At 53.7% G+C, this 16,250-nt stretch overlaps 1 protein-coding gene across 8 annotated transcripts in view; it reads right to left on the bottom strand.

The window, feature by feature from the left end:
* LOC102992013 (coiled-coil domain-containing protein 57) overlaps window positions 1-6,381 on the bottom strand; it is a 44,093-nt gene extending 37,712 nt beyond the window's left edge. For all 8 annotated transcript variants that reach the window (XR_008616653.1, XR_003678437.2, XM_028485059.2 and 5 more), the window contains exon 1: window positions 6,321-6,381. Coding sequence is in view for 6 of the 8 variants with exons in the window: in XM_028485059.2 (XP_028340860.1) it covers window positions 6,321-6,366 (46 nt within the window). In the remaining 2 variants the exon portion in view is untranslated. The remainder of the gene's footprint in view (window positions 1-6,320) is intronic.
* Window positions 6,382-16,250: the final 9,869 nt, after the last annotated feature.

Genomic DNA, 16,250 nt, shown 5'->3' with positions numbered 1-16,250 from the left:
AAAAAAAAAAAAAAAAAAAAAAAAGCCTAACTGCCCCCCTCCCAGCAGGGCTTCCCGCTCCTCGGTCCACTTACAACACCTGGATCGCTACATTCAGGGCTGGGATGTGCCGAATGGTTCCCCCTCCCACCCCGTCAGTCAGTCTCAATCCAGCTGCCCCTCTGCCTGGAATGCTCCTCCCAACCCACATGCAGCCTCCTTCCTGTCACTGAGACCAACTCAAGGATCACTCCAGGAAATCCCCCCTAAACTTCGACCAAAACTGGTGCAATGCCGTAGACCTATCCAAATTCTCTGCGCGGCACTTATCAGGAGCGGGTGGATTACTGCTTATGTTATCATTCTTCCCTACACGTTCCACATGGTATCCCATCCTTGGAACTCCAGCACACAGGAGGCGCTCAAAAGTATGTACTAAATAACTAAATGGTAAAAACTATCACATGACAACACATAAACATGGGGCTCTGGGGCTACAGCAGAGGAACTGGGGAGGCAGGTATCTTTGTTCCCCCAGGGCCCTTCCAAACCACTCCTCCTCCTCCTCCAAAGGCTCGGCTTCCTTGAAGTACCCACAACCCTGTGTGCTAGGTGGTCTCAGAGCCCAGGTGGCTCTACCACAGAGGATGGCCCTGCATCCGTTGAGGTGCCTGACCCACCTCTGCTACCCCATCCATGGTTTCCCCCACTCCAAAATACCCAAGCACCCCACACTCTGATCACCAGCCCTCTCCCTTCAGATTCGGTCACTCTAGATCAACAATAACTTGATCTTTAAGTGTGTTATTGGACGTATCAATGAACTACAGGAAAACTAAGGACATTCACTTTGGCTTCCAATTCAGTCAGTTGCCAAGTATTTCCCCCAGGCAGACAGCCGAGGGGATTCCCCAGGTATGTCCTGAGGTCACCACACTCTGTTCTGTACCCCAATACCTGGCACCTTGAAGGAGATAACAAATGCTTGGTACTACTCCATTTAGGATGTATATCATTGTAGCCAGAAAAAAAATGATACTAAGTAATGTAAAATTCTCATAAACATAGCAAACTTTCTTAAATTCATTCATTTATTCATTTAACAAGTATTTATTTAGCACTTACTACATGTCAGGTGCCATTTCACCTGCTGGAGACATAGGGGCCAGGTCCCCACACCAACGGGTTGTCATCCTTACTGGGACAAGACAGAGATGCACGGAAACAAAGGGGCAGAGGAGGTAACTTCCCACATCACTAGCGTGGCCGGAGACGCAGGGCTGCTCGGGTCAGAGGTCAGGGAGGCCCTGCCCAGAGGGAAAGGCAGGAAGGGGCTCTGCTCAGCCTTCAGGAGGCTTACACATCCTGTTCAGCCCGGGGCCCCTGCCCTGGCTGCAAGCCTCCCAGGACCACTGGGAAACCAGGGTTCCAGCAGGTCAGCCTGGCCACCAAGCTCAAGAAAAGCCCAGAGTGGAATACCAAGGCGACTCGGTGACCTCCACAGTTGGGCGTTCACCCACACTAACTGACGTCTAATGGCCGGCCCCCCAAACCCCAACATACGCACAAAGCCAGCTGACTACAGTGGGGCTGCGTGAGCGCGAGCTGGTGCGTGGCCTAGTGAGTTCTGGGGTCTGGCATAGTCTTGTCAACAGAAATCGGCGTACACACAGACCACCCACATGCCTGTGCACACTCACAGGCAAAGAATCAGGATTTAAGCAAACACACAACTTTAAATGATGCCGATGCTACTGTGATCTTTGATGACATGCCTATGAGTCATCACTGCGGTTCTTTAGAGAGAGAGCACACGGAGGTCTGTGACGTCAACGGGCCTCCCTCCTCTGAGGACTGTCCGTAGGCTCGCCTCTTAAATGCACCGGTCACACAGCCACCCATGGAAATTACTCTTCTAGTACAGAAATCTGACCACGTGATACTGTGCCCATGGCACGTGGCCTTTTCAAAAGAAAGTTCAACCTGTTTGGCACAGTATATGAAGACCCCTAGGATGGGGCCTGGCCCATCCTGCCCACCACAGCTCCCTCTGGGCCTCCAGCTGGTCCCCAGAGGAAACCAGCTTCTACTGTGTACGCTCCGTTGGACCTCGACATGCCCAGTGCCCATGCTCCTTTCCCTCCCACCCCATCACAGACAGCCTGCCCTGCATCCGTCACAAATCCTAAAAGCCCTAAGGCTGAGAATAATCGGCTTTTATTAAAGGTCACATATTCAAAATCTGGACCCAATCTGTCTGTCAGCCAGCAGGCAACCCCAGCAAGCACCCAGTTTTCAGGAGGGACCACACAAAACTTCTGGGGCAACTGGAGAAATCTCTGGGAAGGGCGGGGGGAGCGCACTGCCAACTCGTCGTGGTCCACGGCATTCACAGTCTTCTAGAGAAGCAGTGGGGTCAGCAGGGGATGGACCAGGACTGTGCTAGGTCATCTCATCACTCTGATGTTCTCATCTGTAAAATGCTGAGCTTTCTAAACTTTTTTTTTTTTTTTTAATCTAAGGGAGATATTTACCTGTTAGTTCTGAAAGGCACTTGGAAATTCTGGGTCTTAGGAAGATGGAAATTACTCCTCATGAAAGCCATGGTTTCCCAAACATGGAAAATTTGCAGGTTGCAAACAGACACAAGCAGCAGAGGCCCTATCTGAAGACCACCTCAGTCATGAGTGAGTTCGAATGCACCCCTGGTGTCAAGATGCCACCACAGACTATACAGTGGGGTGTGGAGAGCTCGGGCACTCACTTACTCTCTCACCCAAAACCCAGCAGTGGTCTGCAGCAGTTGACCCTGACCATGCAGGCCCAGCCTTGTCAGATCAAACGGAGCATTGAGAAAGAGGCTCATAAACTGGCACGTCCAGGCAGTGAGAGACTCTGAGGTGTCTCTTCACAGATTACGACAGGGCCAGGGCTGCAAGGAGGATCTATAGCCAAGCATCTCCTAACAGCCAACATCATACTTAAAAGAGTTTGGGGCAAAGGATGAGGCCTAAGAAACCATATATGCAAAGGAGGTCCATGGAAGAGAAAGAGCTTTCCAAGCCAAGTGGGCTCTGCAGAGGGGCTTGCCCCGCCCTGGCGGGGCCCCACCTCTCCAGCAAGCTGGCTGCAGCGACTACGGGCTGGATATACAGGAAGGAGCCTGGGAGGATGATTTCAACCTTGCCAATCTCACCCCTTGCCAAGATGACCAAATCAGAGAGGAACCCACAGGCTACCCAATTGCAGATGTGACAGTAGAACTAATCACACTTTTGTTTGTCTGACCAAAAACTTGGAGCAATTGTTTTAGAATAAACACTTGACAAGTACTTTACTGAAAAAACATTGCATGACCTCAGTAAAACATAAGCAGTTGCAAACTCTAAAATGTCCAAAGAGGACCATTTGTAAAGGCTAAAAGTCAGTCCCTAGACGCTCACAAACAAGCCATTTAGGCACAATGGCTGGGCAAAGAGACACCTAAAGCAGAGGTTTCTTCTTTTTTTTTTTTTTTTTTGTGGTATGCGGGCCTCCCTTTGCTGTGGCCTCTCCCGTTGCGGAGCACAGGCTCCGGACGCGCAAGCTCAGCAGCCATGGCTCACGGGCCCAGCCGCTCCGCGGCATGTGGGATCCTCCCAGACCGGGGCGCGAACCCGGTTCCCCCGCATCGGCAGGCGGACGCGCAACCACTGCGCCACCAGGGAAGCCCAGAGGTTTCTTTTTATCTCCTTCCTCTGAAGGCCTGTGGCTCCAGATACATTTGGCTTTCCACCCAACCACCATTCCTAATGCAGAAAACCCAAATCTACTTTGGTAAGGCATGTTGTCTTACTGGTGCTCTGTAAATATATTCAATAAACTGAATTTATAAAACATTTTTGTGGTACTTGAAAGAAAGTCCAGAGGTGGCTCATCTCTGCACTCAGGACAGGGGACTCAGTGCTGGCACCCTCTGGAATCCCAGCATGAACTAAACTCGGTACAGACAATTTTTAAGGGGATCGAGGGGATGAAAATTAGGGGCCTACGACCCAAGCCTTTTCTCCTGTCCTTCACTGACTGCCAAACAGTACCCATGACCATTTGTAAAACCTGAGAGAGATGGGCAGCAGATAGATCTTAATTCAATCACTGGAACTTGCTTGGGGTGAGGGATACTGCTACAGTGAGGGGAACAGAGTGCTTTTTTATTTGAATTTACAGCTGCCAAATTCCCTTGCCTCTCCCCCCAAAAAAGCAAATAAATGATAAAATAGAAGTCTGAATAGTCTTGTAGTTAAGAGCTGATACTGTGCTCACTTTTAGAACCACATAAATGTTTCACATACCAAAACTTAAAATCAATTAAGGACTTGGGAATTCCCTGGCGGTCCAGTGGTTAGGACTCAGTGCTTTCACTGCCAAGGACCTGGGTTCAATCCCTGGTCGGGGAACTAAGATCCCACAAGCCGCGCACTGCAGCACAAAAAAAATAAAAAAAAAAAAATAAAAAAAAAAAAATCAATAAGGACTCAAAGTGAAATATAATCAGAAACAAATGAACCTCACCTTATTACAAATTAATAACATAGACACACTAAGACAACTTTGTAAAACAGCATTTTAGCTATATATTCTAAGAAAAAAACAAAAACAACCACATGCAAATATTATACTTTAGTAGGTTTGTTTTTCACAGAAATATGGATTGGCAATACTGAAATTACTTTATATGTGGTCTAGGATTGAGCAAAAAGGTAAATGTACTGAGGACAATAGGAGCCAGAGTTAGAAGAAAGGGAATGTAGAATGAACCCTGTGGTGATGGATTGGAATTGGAAGTATCAATATAAACTCAGTTTTTAATATGTACAGATATATAGATACGGATGTATATAGTGTACACAAATATATGTTTCCCAGCTCGCCCTTTGAGAAAGCCAAAAAGCAGTGACACTCCAGTAGCAATGAGCATACCTCCCCCAGAACTTGGTTTCCAAAAAAACCATCTAAACTGAAAGGAACCAACACTCCTTAGAGAAATGACTGACTCCAGGATAGGTCAAGGAAAGCACAAAATGAGTCCAGAATATCTTGTGGTGTCAGAAAATAAGTAAGTGCTCAAAATGTTGAGGACAGGCTAAGAGGACAGAGGCCAACTTGAATGGGCCAAATCTGGACAACAGTGCAACAAAATAAATGATAGTAATGGATTATAACCTATGAAATAAAAATAAAATTAAAATGCCTATACTATCCAAGATAAATAACTGAACAAATTAAAATATGGAAAGTTCTTCCTTACAGTACAATTCCAACTTATAAAAGCAGAAATAATGGAAATGGAAAAATTACCATGTGGCAAATGCAACACTTATAATTGTTTCAGAAAATGCTCACTTCTGGATGCTAAAATTACTCGTTGGCAGTATGGTTATAAACAAGATATTTACTATTTAGAAAGGGAAAACTGGTAACTTGATGAGGGAAACACCTTGTAGACATCACCTAAAACACACGACCGAAGTTAGCATCAGCAGTAACGGGACAAATCAGCAGCAGATGACTCCTGATAAGATGCACAGAAAAACGCAATTTCACTGGTAAGGTTTTTCTTAACAAAAATGCATAACTTAAAAGTAATCATAAAGGAACATCAGGTAAACCCAAACTGAGGGGCATTCTGCAAAATAACTTACTCATAAAAGTCAAGGAAAGACAGAGGAAGTGCTCCAGATTAACGAATAAGAAGACAAAGAAAACACGGATGGTGCTGGATTGGATCTTGTAAAAGAGTAAAGTCATTCGTGGGATAATTGCTGAGTGAATAAATCCTATACATTAGATCATGGTTTTGTATTAGTGTTAGAGTCCTCAGTTTGCTAAAATGAACTATGGTAACATAGGAGGTTAACATTTGGGGGAATCCCTGCAAAAGGTACAGAGGCAATCTTTGTACTCCTTTCGCAACTCTTGTAAGTCTCAAATAATTAATAAAAAAAAAAAAAACCAACACTCTGAACCAGGCTGCCTGGGTTTGAGCCCGTCCTCACTGGCTGTGGAACCGGGGTAAACTCTCTCATCTCTGCAGCGCCCACCTCTTCAGGTTCCTGGAGGGGTCGAATAAACACTAGAGCACTCGAAACAAAGCGTGCCGACAGCGAACGCCCCCGGCCCTCCCACCCAGCGCACTGCGTCTGGCAGGACTTGAACGTCTCGGGTTTTTCCAAGGAAAGCGACGACGCCCGTGAAAAGCGAGCCGACAGCCGACAGGCCGTATCCTCCCGCGCTGCTGGCCCCTGAGGCCCCTCGGCGGCCCCCCGGCGGCCCCCCGTGCCGCCCCCGCGTAAGCGCCTCACCCAGAACGCCTGCTACGAGCAGCCTCCGGTCCCGCCGCGTTGCCATGGTGACCCGAGTCCGTCTGCCGCTATCCGGGCGCGCTCGGTGCACTGCTCGGATCCCGCCGGCTGGAAACGCGAGCCGCGACGCCAGGTTCCGGGTTCCTCCCGCCCCGCCCGCGCGCAGGTGCCGCCGAGGGAGGAAGGCCTAGGACTATCAGTGGGTGGCGGGTGGACGGGAGGCGGCCGAGGCTTCCCGACGCGACAGCACCCCCTCGTCCAGCTGGGCTCCGCGATCCCGCCCGTCTCGCAGCCCCGAAGCTGTTGGCGGCTCCGGCGGGTCGGGATGTGGGACTGCACGGAGCTGGGGCAGTACTGTACCTGGGAGGGGAGGGGCCCGGGCTGCACAGGGGCAATGATGGGCACAGAGGAGGGGGGACATAGTCTTTGGTCCAGCCTCTCCTCTCCATCTGTGTTTTCTCCACCCTGATGGCTTTCTGGCTGCCCAGGGCCAGTCGCCAAGCTGTTCCTGCCAGTGCTGGACAAAAGTCCCAACCCTCTGTTTTAGGAGACAGCTCTTGGAGGGAGGTCCAGGGGTTATTAAATATCAGGCAGATCAATAATTCAAGCCTCATGGAAAATGAAAGATGTGATCCTATCAGTGCACAGAAATCACGTGAAAATAGTCCTGCCTGCCTGGAGGAGCCACAGAGGGTCCCCATGACCTTTAACCTACATCCCATAGGCCCTGGACAGCCTCACTGCCTCCAGACCAGGGTAACCTGCTTGACAGTCCGGCTTCAAATCCCTATTCCGCTCCTCTTGTTACAGCTTTCTAGGACTCTGCTTCTCCATAAACTAGGGATAACACCCTCCATTCCTCATAGATTTGAGGGTCAGAAACAACATGTGAACTACATGGGTGCTAGTTCAGCCCCAGTGAAGGGCCTCTGGGGTGTATCTCTGTAAACCCAAAGGGCGAAGAGGATACACCCCTTTGAATAAAGACAAATCCTAACAATAAATATGAGCTCTGCACCTGACCATCTATGCCCTGAAACCTGACTCACCCCACCATAACCGTATCCCTGCAATTACCCCAACAGTAACCCTAACCCCAGCCCTGACCCTGACCCCAACACTAAACCTAACCCCAACCCTCACCCTGACCCTAACCCCTAACCCTGTGACACCCCCAACACTAATCCTAACCCCTAATCCTGACCCACCCAACCGTAACCCTATCCCTGCAATAACCCCAACCCTGACCCTGACCCTAGCACTAACCCTAAGGGTGGCCCAGGAGCAGCATGGCCTTGATTCCTGTGGCAGGGCCAGCTTCTACCACTTCAATCGCCCAACATCCCAGAACTTCTGATTTCCTCACCTGAGCCCCAGTTAAGGCTTCTGGGGTGCTGGGCCCAGAGAGGTATGGTACTCACCTGCCCCTGCACATCACACAGCCCACCAAATGATGGAGGCCAGCAGTGGGCCCTGCTGAGAGCTCAGGCCCTCACCACGCCGAGAGGGGCCTTGTCACTCCTGGCGGGCCCCACAGGCCCTCTAAGGTCTGCAAATTTGTCCACTTGGGCTCCGGAGCTCGGCCCCTTATCTGTGCCCCACGTCTGGGAGCCCAGTAGATGCCCATGGAGGGGAGGAGGGACATGTTGACTACTCTCTACCCAGCTCTCTGCCTGGTCTCCCCACAGGTCAGGCCAGACCCCACGTTCTCCCAGTCTGTCTCCCCCAACCTGCCCACCATCCTGTCCAGACCCCCTCCTCCACCCAGAATGCCCTCTGCGCACGCTGCAAGGCAGGTGACCCTTTGGCCAGCCTGCTGCATCCCCACTGTTGCCAATGCTGACTGACCATGTGTCTGTCCTGGGGCCACTATAACAATGACCACAAACGGGGCTTGAGACAGCAGCCCTGGAGGCCACAAGCCGAAATCAAGGTGTCTGCAGGGCTTTGCTCCCTCCAAAAGCCCTGGATAGAACCCTGACCCACGTTCTCCAGCTTCAGGTGACTACTGGTGCTAGTCCTTGGTGCCCCTCAGCCCACTGATGCATCACTCCACTCTCTGCCTCCTTCATCACGTGGCCTTCCTCCTGTGTCTGTCTTCACATGTGTTCTTTTCTAAGGACACCAGTCCTATTGGGTTAGACCCACCCTTCTCCCATGTGACCTCATCTTAACTAATTACATCTATAAAGACCCTATTTCCAAGGAAGGTCGCATCCTAAGGTACTGGGACCAGAACACGTCTTTTTGGGGCCACCATTCAACCTGCTACAGACTGCTTTCCCTGGGCTGATATCTGCCCAGGGCCAGCTCCCCACAGGCCACCCTGTGGTCACCCCTCACAGATGTGGTAACAGAACAGTGGAGGTTAAGGGACCCTGCCCAGCCCCTTCGTGACTAGAATAGCCAGGATCAAACTGCCCCCTCACCCCAAGCATACAGTTGGAGCTTGTGAGGGTACAATGCGTGTGGGATAATAACAACATTGCAGGGACACTAAAGGGCCAGCAAAGGGCTAGTGCTGGACCTTCCTGAGAAGCCAGTGGGCTCTGAGGGGGCCCTGCTTCCCGGCCTGTCATGTGGGGTGGCCCCTATATTGCATGAAGCCCTCAAAGCCACACTTCGGGTGATTCTAGAACTCTCTCCACTTTACAGATGGGGAAACTGAGGCCAGGGGGCTCAGGAGTGGGCCAAGTCTGCCGGCCTGGGCGTGGTCAGCCGTCCTGCTCCCACTGGCGCCCCCAGCACCTAAGCTTAGAGCAGATGTCAGCACTGGGTGGCAAGCTGGCTCGCTGTGGGGTGGTATAAACCAGGATGGCCGCACATCAAAGGGCTGGGCTTGGGCTGTGGCTCCCAGACCCCAGAATACAGCCTGACCTTGGTGATCATCAAGTGACCCCTGTGTGGGCAGCCTGGCCTGGCAGCTGGATGCCCTCCCAGGACAGTGCCCCCCAGGGGAAGTACCAGGGGCTGCCCGACGAGGCCCCCATTCTGACTGCCCATGACTCCAGGTCCTTCCTCCAATATTTGCCCGTGGGGCTCATAGTGCTGGAAGCTGACCTCACAGCGGGAGGCCTGCTGCAGGCCTCTCATGGGGTCCCAAAAGCACAGGGATCTGGCTGGGGCCAGCTTAGGCACCAACCTGCATGGCCTTGAGCAAGTCACTTCCCCCTCGGATTAGGAAGGTGCCTGTGTTAGGCTGCAATGACCTATCCACTTGCTCACAGGCCCCAGGGCAGGAAAGGCCAGGCTGCCACCTGCTGCCTGGGCCTCTGTGTGCCCCTCTGGACCACCAGAACCAGGTGGGCAAATTCCCTGGTGGGGTCCTGAGGAAACAGGGACCAGCTGGGAGGCTTCAGTGGGAGAGATGTCCTTCACCACCCCCCGGCTACCAGTATGTGCCAGGCCATGGACAGCCAGCTGGATGGTCCCTGCCCCCGCCGAACAAGGGGTGCCCTGTGAACCGGGCGGCAGGCTGGGGCAGGGGAGGGCGTCCTCATGGCGCCACAACCAGGAAGGGACTCTGGTGGGAAGTACAGCGCTCCTGGAAGGGACAAGAGAACCAGGGGGCCCAACATAGCCATTTCCTAGAGGTTGAGGCCTGGAGGCAGAGGCAGGGCTATGGACATGGGCGGGACAGAGAGGCCATGGTCAAAAGGACAAGCTGCCCGACAAGTGGGCACCAAGAGGGGGTGCACCTCGCCAGGTCAACCGACCCCCACAGCCGTCTTGCCCGGGGGTCTGATGTCCACCTCACTTTGCTGCCCACTGCGGCCTCTGAGGGGATTCAGGGGTGCTGAGGGATTGCAGTAACCGAATCCCCAGAGACCGTGAGATCCACCCTCTGGAGTGAAAGTGAGGAAACCAGGGTGAGGGAAGACGGGGGCTCGAGTGGCCAAGCAGAGCAGGGACAGGACCCACCCTCATGCCTCCCTGGAAACCACCCGTGAGCTGGCGCTTGATGGGCAAGGGACTGGCTTCGTTCCACCCTCTCCTGCGTGCCCCCAGGCATTCGCCGAGCTGTGCTGAGTCACTGGGAAGAGGACTGCGGTCAGTACAGGAAGGTTGGGCAAGGCCTCGCCCTCCCGGCGGCTGCAGGGACGCTTAGAGCTTGGCACGCAGCCCAGCCCACTCTCTCGGCCCCCTCGGTGGCTCCCGGGCCTGGTTCCTTGCCAAGGCCTGGCTGCGTCCTCCAGCCGGCCATTCTGGCCTGGTGAAGGCCAAGGGCAGGCTTGGGCTGAGACTTCCATCCTCCAGCTCAGGAGAACTTTCCCGGGCCTCCGTGTGCCAGGCTGGGTCATGACCTCTGTCCCCTGGGGCTGAGATGCTCCAAGTTGAGATTAGGGGGATTAGTGGGAAGCTGTAAATCCGGGTTATCACCTGGGAGGGGGCAGCCCAGGTGAGCCGAGTTTGAGCCCTAGAGAGCCACATCAAGTAACAAGGTGGGCCCACACCCAGCTCACCCCCCAGGAGGTACGCAGATCCCCGGTGAGTGTAAGGTCGGGAGAGGCAGCCAAAGCAAGGTCAGGTGCAGAGTGCGTGGCTAGGGCTAAGTTACCTGGGCCACCAGGCAGCCCACCTGAGCAGGTGAGACCTGACTGGTAGCCAAGGAAGAGAGACAGAGGCCTGGGCCAGGGGTGCTTTGGGAGTCTGCCTCTGGCCGCCTGTGAGGAGTGGGTTGCAGGGGTGGAGAGGAGGCTGGACGGTGTGTGAAGGTGCCCTTTCCCGAATGTCCTCACTCACCTGCATTCCTGGAGTTCCTACTCTGTTCTAGGCTCTGTTCCAGGCACCCGGGTAGGCAAAGGCTCTCCCAGGCTTGGGGGTCCATGGTCTAGGGCACGAGGAATTGCAGGACTTGCCCAGACCTGGATGTGGGAGTGAGGGAAAGAGAGGACCCCGGAGGAAGGCCCCCGGTGCAGGGGGCGGCAGCAGGGAGTTCCAACTGGCCCAGGAAATTGAGGGTCCTCCGGGAGTCTGGGCTGCAGGGGTGCCTTGGGGTCACCAACACAAGGATTGTCTTGAGGGCCCTGAGAGGCGAGAGGCTACCCCCACCCCAGATGGACAGAGAGAGAAGAGGGGGCCTGGAGGCTTGTGGTCTGAGAAACGGCCACTGCACTTGGGGGTTGGGGACCTGGACAGGCAGTGTGGGACAGTGACGTTTGCCCGATGCCCCCTGGGAAAGGTACCTAACTGAGCGGGAGTCTGGGCAGTGTTGGGCTCAGCCAGCCTCCTCAGCTGCCCCAACCTGTGAAGGGGCACCTCGCCGCACCTGGAGAGCAGGTGAGGTTGCAGGTATAGCCCGGCCGCCCTCAGGCTGTGCACAGGCCGTGGGAGCAGCCACTGCCAGCAGAGGTTGTGTGGTCGCGAGCTCTGTTCCAGGCCCCCGTCTGAGGAGGCTGTGCCAGACCCGACAGCAGGGAGGCTCCCACCGCCAGCCCCCAGTGGTCTTCTGGCCACCACTCCTTCCCTGGCTGGCCACTCCACTGCTCTCAGCGACACCTCACTCAGGCCACGGCTGGGGGCAAACAGCGACAGGCAAGGCAGAGCGGGGCACAGGGAGGTAGCGCCCCACAGCAGCAGCCCCCAAGCCTGCGGGACCCAGAGGGAGAACAGGGCTGCGGGCAGCAGACAGAGGAGACGTATGTTGGGTGCCTTGACTGTGTGGCCTCCAGGAGGAGGGGAGGGAGGAATGGGTAGTAGGGACCACAGGGAGCAAGGCTGGAAGGGCTGCCTGTGGGGCCTGGAGGGCACAGGTGTGGGAGGACCCAGGGAGAGGAGGGGGTGTGGACACAAGGAGCAAAGAGGGCGTTGGGGGGCTCTAGCCAGCGGAAAGCGCGAAGTGACAATTCCAACCCTGACCCAATCCCACCCCCAGGACCTAGATTGGCTCTGAGGAGGGGCAGAGAGAGACCTGACCCTCCTCCTGCCCCCAGCCCACAGCTCAGGGTGGGGCAGAGATGGCAGATCCCCAAGTGGCCACCTGTGGGACCAAGGGCAGGTGGAATGAAGCAAATGGGAGGAAAAGTTGGGGGGACTGGATCCAAAGGGCCTGGGGCAGCAGGTGGGGGCAGGGAAAGTCCAAACCCTAGGGGCCATGCCCTATCCAGCCTCCAGGCTGAAAGGTTGAGCTGAGAGGGGAGGGCTGTGTCCCCACCTGCCTAGCCTGATCCCAGGGAGAGATGGGTCTCTCTGAAGGCCTGACCCGACCTGGCCTGGCTTCCCTAGGCCAGGTCAGCCCCGCAGAGCCAGTGGCCTTTGCTGCAGCCAAGGCTCCAGACACCTCATGCCCTTTATGTCAGGGTGGGCTGCTCCTCCCCCAGCACCCAGGTGAGCCTGCCTCCTACTCCATGCCCATCACTAAGGCCTCTGGCTTGAGGCTGGTGATCTGCCCACTGACGTGCGCGTGCTGGAGGGGACAAGGGTCTAGGGCAGGGCTTTGCTGCCCCAGGAGTAGGAAGGAGAGACCAGGGCAGCCTCTAGACCCAAAAGGTGGCCCATGCTGAGCAATTCCTACTTCAATTTAAACACAGGAGCAGGCTTATATTTTACCTATTTTTGTAATTATGAAAGTAATAGATCAACAAGTGGTGCTGGGACAACTGGATCTTCATGTGCAAAAGAATGAAGTCTGATCCCCGCCTCACACCATACACAAAAATCCGCTCAAAACTCAACAGCCTACACGTAAGAGCTAAAACCATAAAATTCTTGGAAGAAAACATAGGGGTACATCTTCATGGCAATGGATTATTAGATATGACACCAAAAACACAGCAACCAAAGAAACAAATATAAAACTTTTCTGTATCAAAGGACAATGTAAGAGAGTGAAAAGACAACCTGGGAAACAGGAGAAGCATATATCTGATTAGGCTCCAGAACACATAAAGCACTCTTAAAACTCAACCAAGGGACTTTCCTGGTGGTCCAGTGGCTAAGACTCCAAGCTCCCAATGCAGGGGGCCAGGGTTCGATCCCTGGTCAGGGAACTAGATCCCACATGCCACAACTAAGAGCCCGTATGCTGCAGCTAAGACCCCGCACAGCTAAAAACAAACAAACAAAAAGACTCAACCAAAACAAAGAGAATCCACTTTAAAAAATGGTACAGGGCTTGAACAGATATTTCTCTAAAGAAGATATACAAATGGCTAATAAACTCATGAAAAGGTGCTCATTATCATTAGTCATAAGGGAAATACAAATCAAAATGACAGTATGATACCACTTCTATAAGATATCACTTCACACCTATGAGGATGACTTTGATTTTTAAAAAACAGAAACTAACAAGTGTTGGCAAGGATGTGGATAAACAGGAACTCTTATACATTGCTGGTGGGAATGTAAAATGGTGCAGGTGGAAAACAGAAAACAGTTTGGCAGTTCCTTAAATAGGTAAACATAGAATTATCATGATCCAGCAATTCCACTCCTTGGCATATGACCTAGAGAAATGAAAACTATGTCCACAGAGAGACCTTATAGGAATGTTCATAGTGGCATTCCTCACCATCTCTAAGAGGTAAAAATGACCCAAATGTCCATTGACAGATCAATGGACAACCAAATGTGGGATATTATTCAGTCATAAAAGGGAATGAAGTTATAAAGACAACAACATGGATGGACCTTGAAAACATTGTGCTGTGTGAAAGCAGCCGGACGCAAAGGCCACATACCATGTGATGCTTTTTATGTGCTACACCCGGAACAGGCAAATTCACAGAGACACAATGCAGGTTAGCAGCTCCCAGAGGATGGGGGAGGAAGAAATGGCGAATGATGACTTAATGAGTACAGGGTGGTATTTTTATGGGGTTTTATGGGGTGATGAAAAAGTTTTGAAACTAGAGAGAGCTGGTATTTGCACAATATTATGAATAAACTAAATGCCACTGAGTTGTACACTTTACATATCCGTTGCATGTTATGTGAATATCACCTCAATTGAAAAAAAAAAAAGTCAACTAATAGATAGTCCCTGCAGGAAAACTGGGAAATTCTGGAAAAGTATAAAGGAGAAATCGAATGTAGCCTTACCTGATCCCGCTTGGGGCGTGTACCTCTCCTGAGGCATGTGTGTATTTCTAAGAGCAAACACGTGACCTACTTTGATTCGACTTTGCACACTGCTTTCCATCTCAGAGTCTGTCGGAAACCTTACCTGCAGTCATCGCCTTCAGAAACATGACTGGCTAGGTAAAATGAGGATGACTGCGGCGTCCTTCATCCTTCTTCAGGCTGTTCTCAGTGGCCGAGGGTAGGAGAACCGTCACACCTGAACCCCCAGGGCCCAGGAGAAGAGGTGAAGGGGCAGACCTGTAGCTGCGTCCTGTACCCCAACATCAGGGCTGAGCAGCTGGAGGGGTGCGTGGCGGGGTGGGGGCAGTCTGCATAGCCCTCAGGTCCAAGTATCAAGTCCACTCACCCTGCTGAGACCTACCTGGAAAGGGCCCTGCCTGGAGACTTCTGGGCTAGGAGTGGGGAGGGAGGAGTAGCAGCCCCCTCCCCAGGGGATCAGTGGTCGTAGCCCTGACAGCAATTCTGGTCTGGCTCCACACCTGCCCCCCACCCCTTCCTTCCAGGGTCAAGGGTTGGTGTCCTCTGCGGGGCCTCTAAATTCTTTAATCTTCCTTCAAAAAGTGGAGCCAAATTCCCCACCGTTTGAGTGTGGGCTGGACAGAGTGACTTTGACAGTGGAAGCTGCAGGAGGGATGATGCTGGATTTCCAGGACTGGGTCCGCAAAGCCCCCTGGCTGTCTTGGACCACTCACTCAGGGGAGGCCAGCTGCCATGGTGTGAGACACTCAGCAGCCCTCCCAAGAGGCCTATCTGCAGAGGACCTGAGATCCCCTGCCAACAGACGCATCCTGGAAGAGGGTCCTCCCGAAACCTTGACCACCCAGCTCAGGCGCCCCCAGATTCCTGACCCTCAGACACAGGGCGAGTAATAAATGCTTACTGTTTTAAGTGGCTAAGTTTGGGGGGGTGATTTCTTGTGTAGCAATAGAGAACGAATACCTCTCTCGCCTGTGGGGGGTGAGAGGGGGCCCCGACACCAGGCACCTTGTCTTCTCCTGGTGGGGCCTCCCCTGGAGCCGAGGCCCCACGTCTATAGATGTGGGCAGGGGGAGGCAGGACATTTGGACACCAGTGTTTTGACAGGATCCTGCAGAAGGGCCATCGTGGCTGAGCACCGGGCACTTTTGGACAGCCCAGGCCTGCCTCCACCTGCCTGGGATCCTCCTGCACTCACCTGGCCCCTGAGCTCTGGCCCCCAGTCTCACCTGGGGAGGAGCCACGATCCAGGTAACAAAGCCACAGCACAGGCTCACTGGCTTCCCCCGGGAAGAGGGCATAGCACGTGCAAAGGCACAGAGGCCTGGAGGAGAGCCGACGGGAGTCCCAGGAGCCTCTCAGCCTGGTGGGGTCGGGGCGGGCGCTGCTCCGCTGCACCCCCAGTCTCCAGCCTCCACAGCCGTGTCATCCACACCTGGCCAGGCCAGCGGCCTCCTGCCCTCTCCCCATGCCCTGCCTCTGCCTGTGCCCTCCCACATCTAAGCTCAGGTCTGCACTTGAGTCCCGCCTCCTCCAGGCCAGGCCCATTTCATCTATGGGGGTGGGGGGGGGAGAGGAGAGCTCCAGAGGGCGTCACAGGGTGCCAGAGGGTGTGGCAGCAGCCTCAGGACGGAGGCTACCTGTCCTCAGAGCCTGTGGCCCTAAGAAGTTCCCCCTTTCGCCCCTTGCAGGTGCCCCACCCTCGATGGCCTCAATGGCTGTCCAAGCAGAGCTCAGTTGAGGACGGGGGTGGGCGTGAGGTGTGCAGGGTGATGGGTGACTTTGGGAAGGTGGAGGGCGATGCCGAGCTGGGGCAGGCCTCAATCTGAAGCCCGGCGGATGGATGTTGGCGTGGGCGGGGCGGGGGGG

The sequence above is a fragment of the Physeter macrocephalus genome, unplaced genomic scaffold (assembly GCF_002837175.3).
Source record: "Physeter macrocephalus isolate SW-GA unplaced genomic scaffold, ASM283717v5 random_276, whole genome shotgun sequence".
NCBI classification, from domain to species: domain Eukaryota; kingdom Metazoa; phylum Chordata; class Mammalia; order Artiodactyla; family Physeteridae; genus Physeter; species Physeter macrocephalus.
The sequence above is the reverse complement of the archived record's forward strand: the minus strand, read 5'-3'. Positions and strand labels throughout refer to the sequence as shown.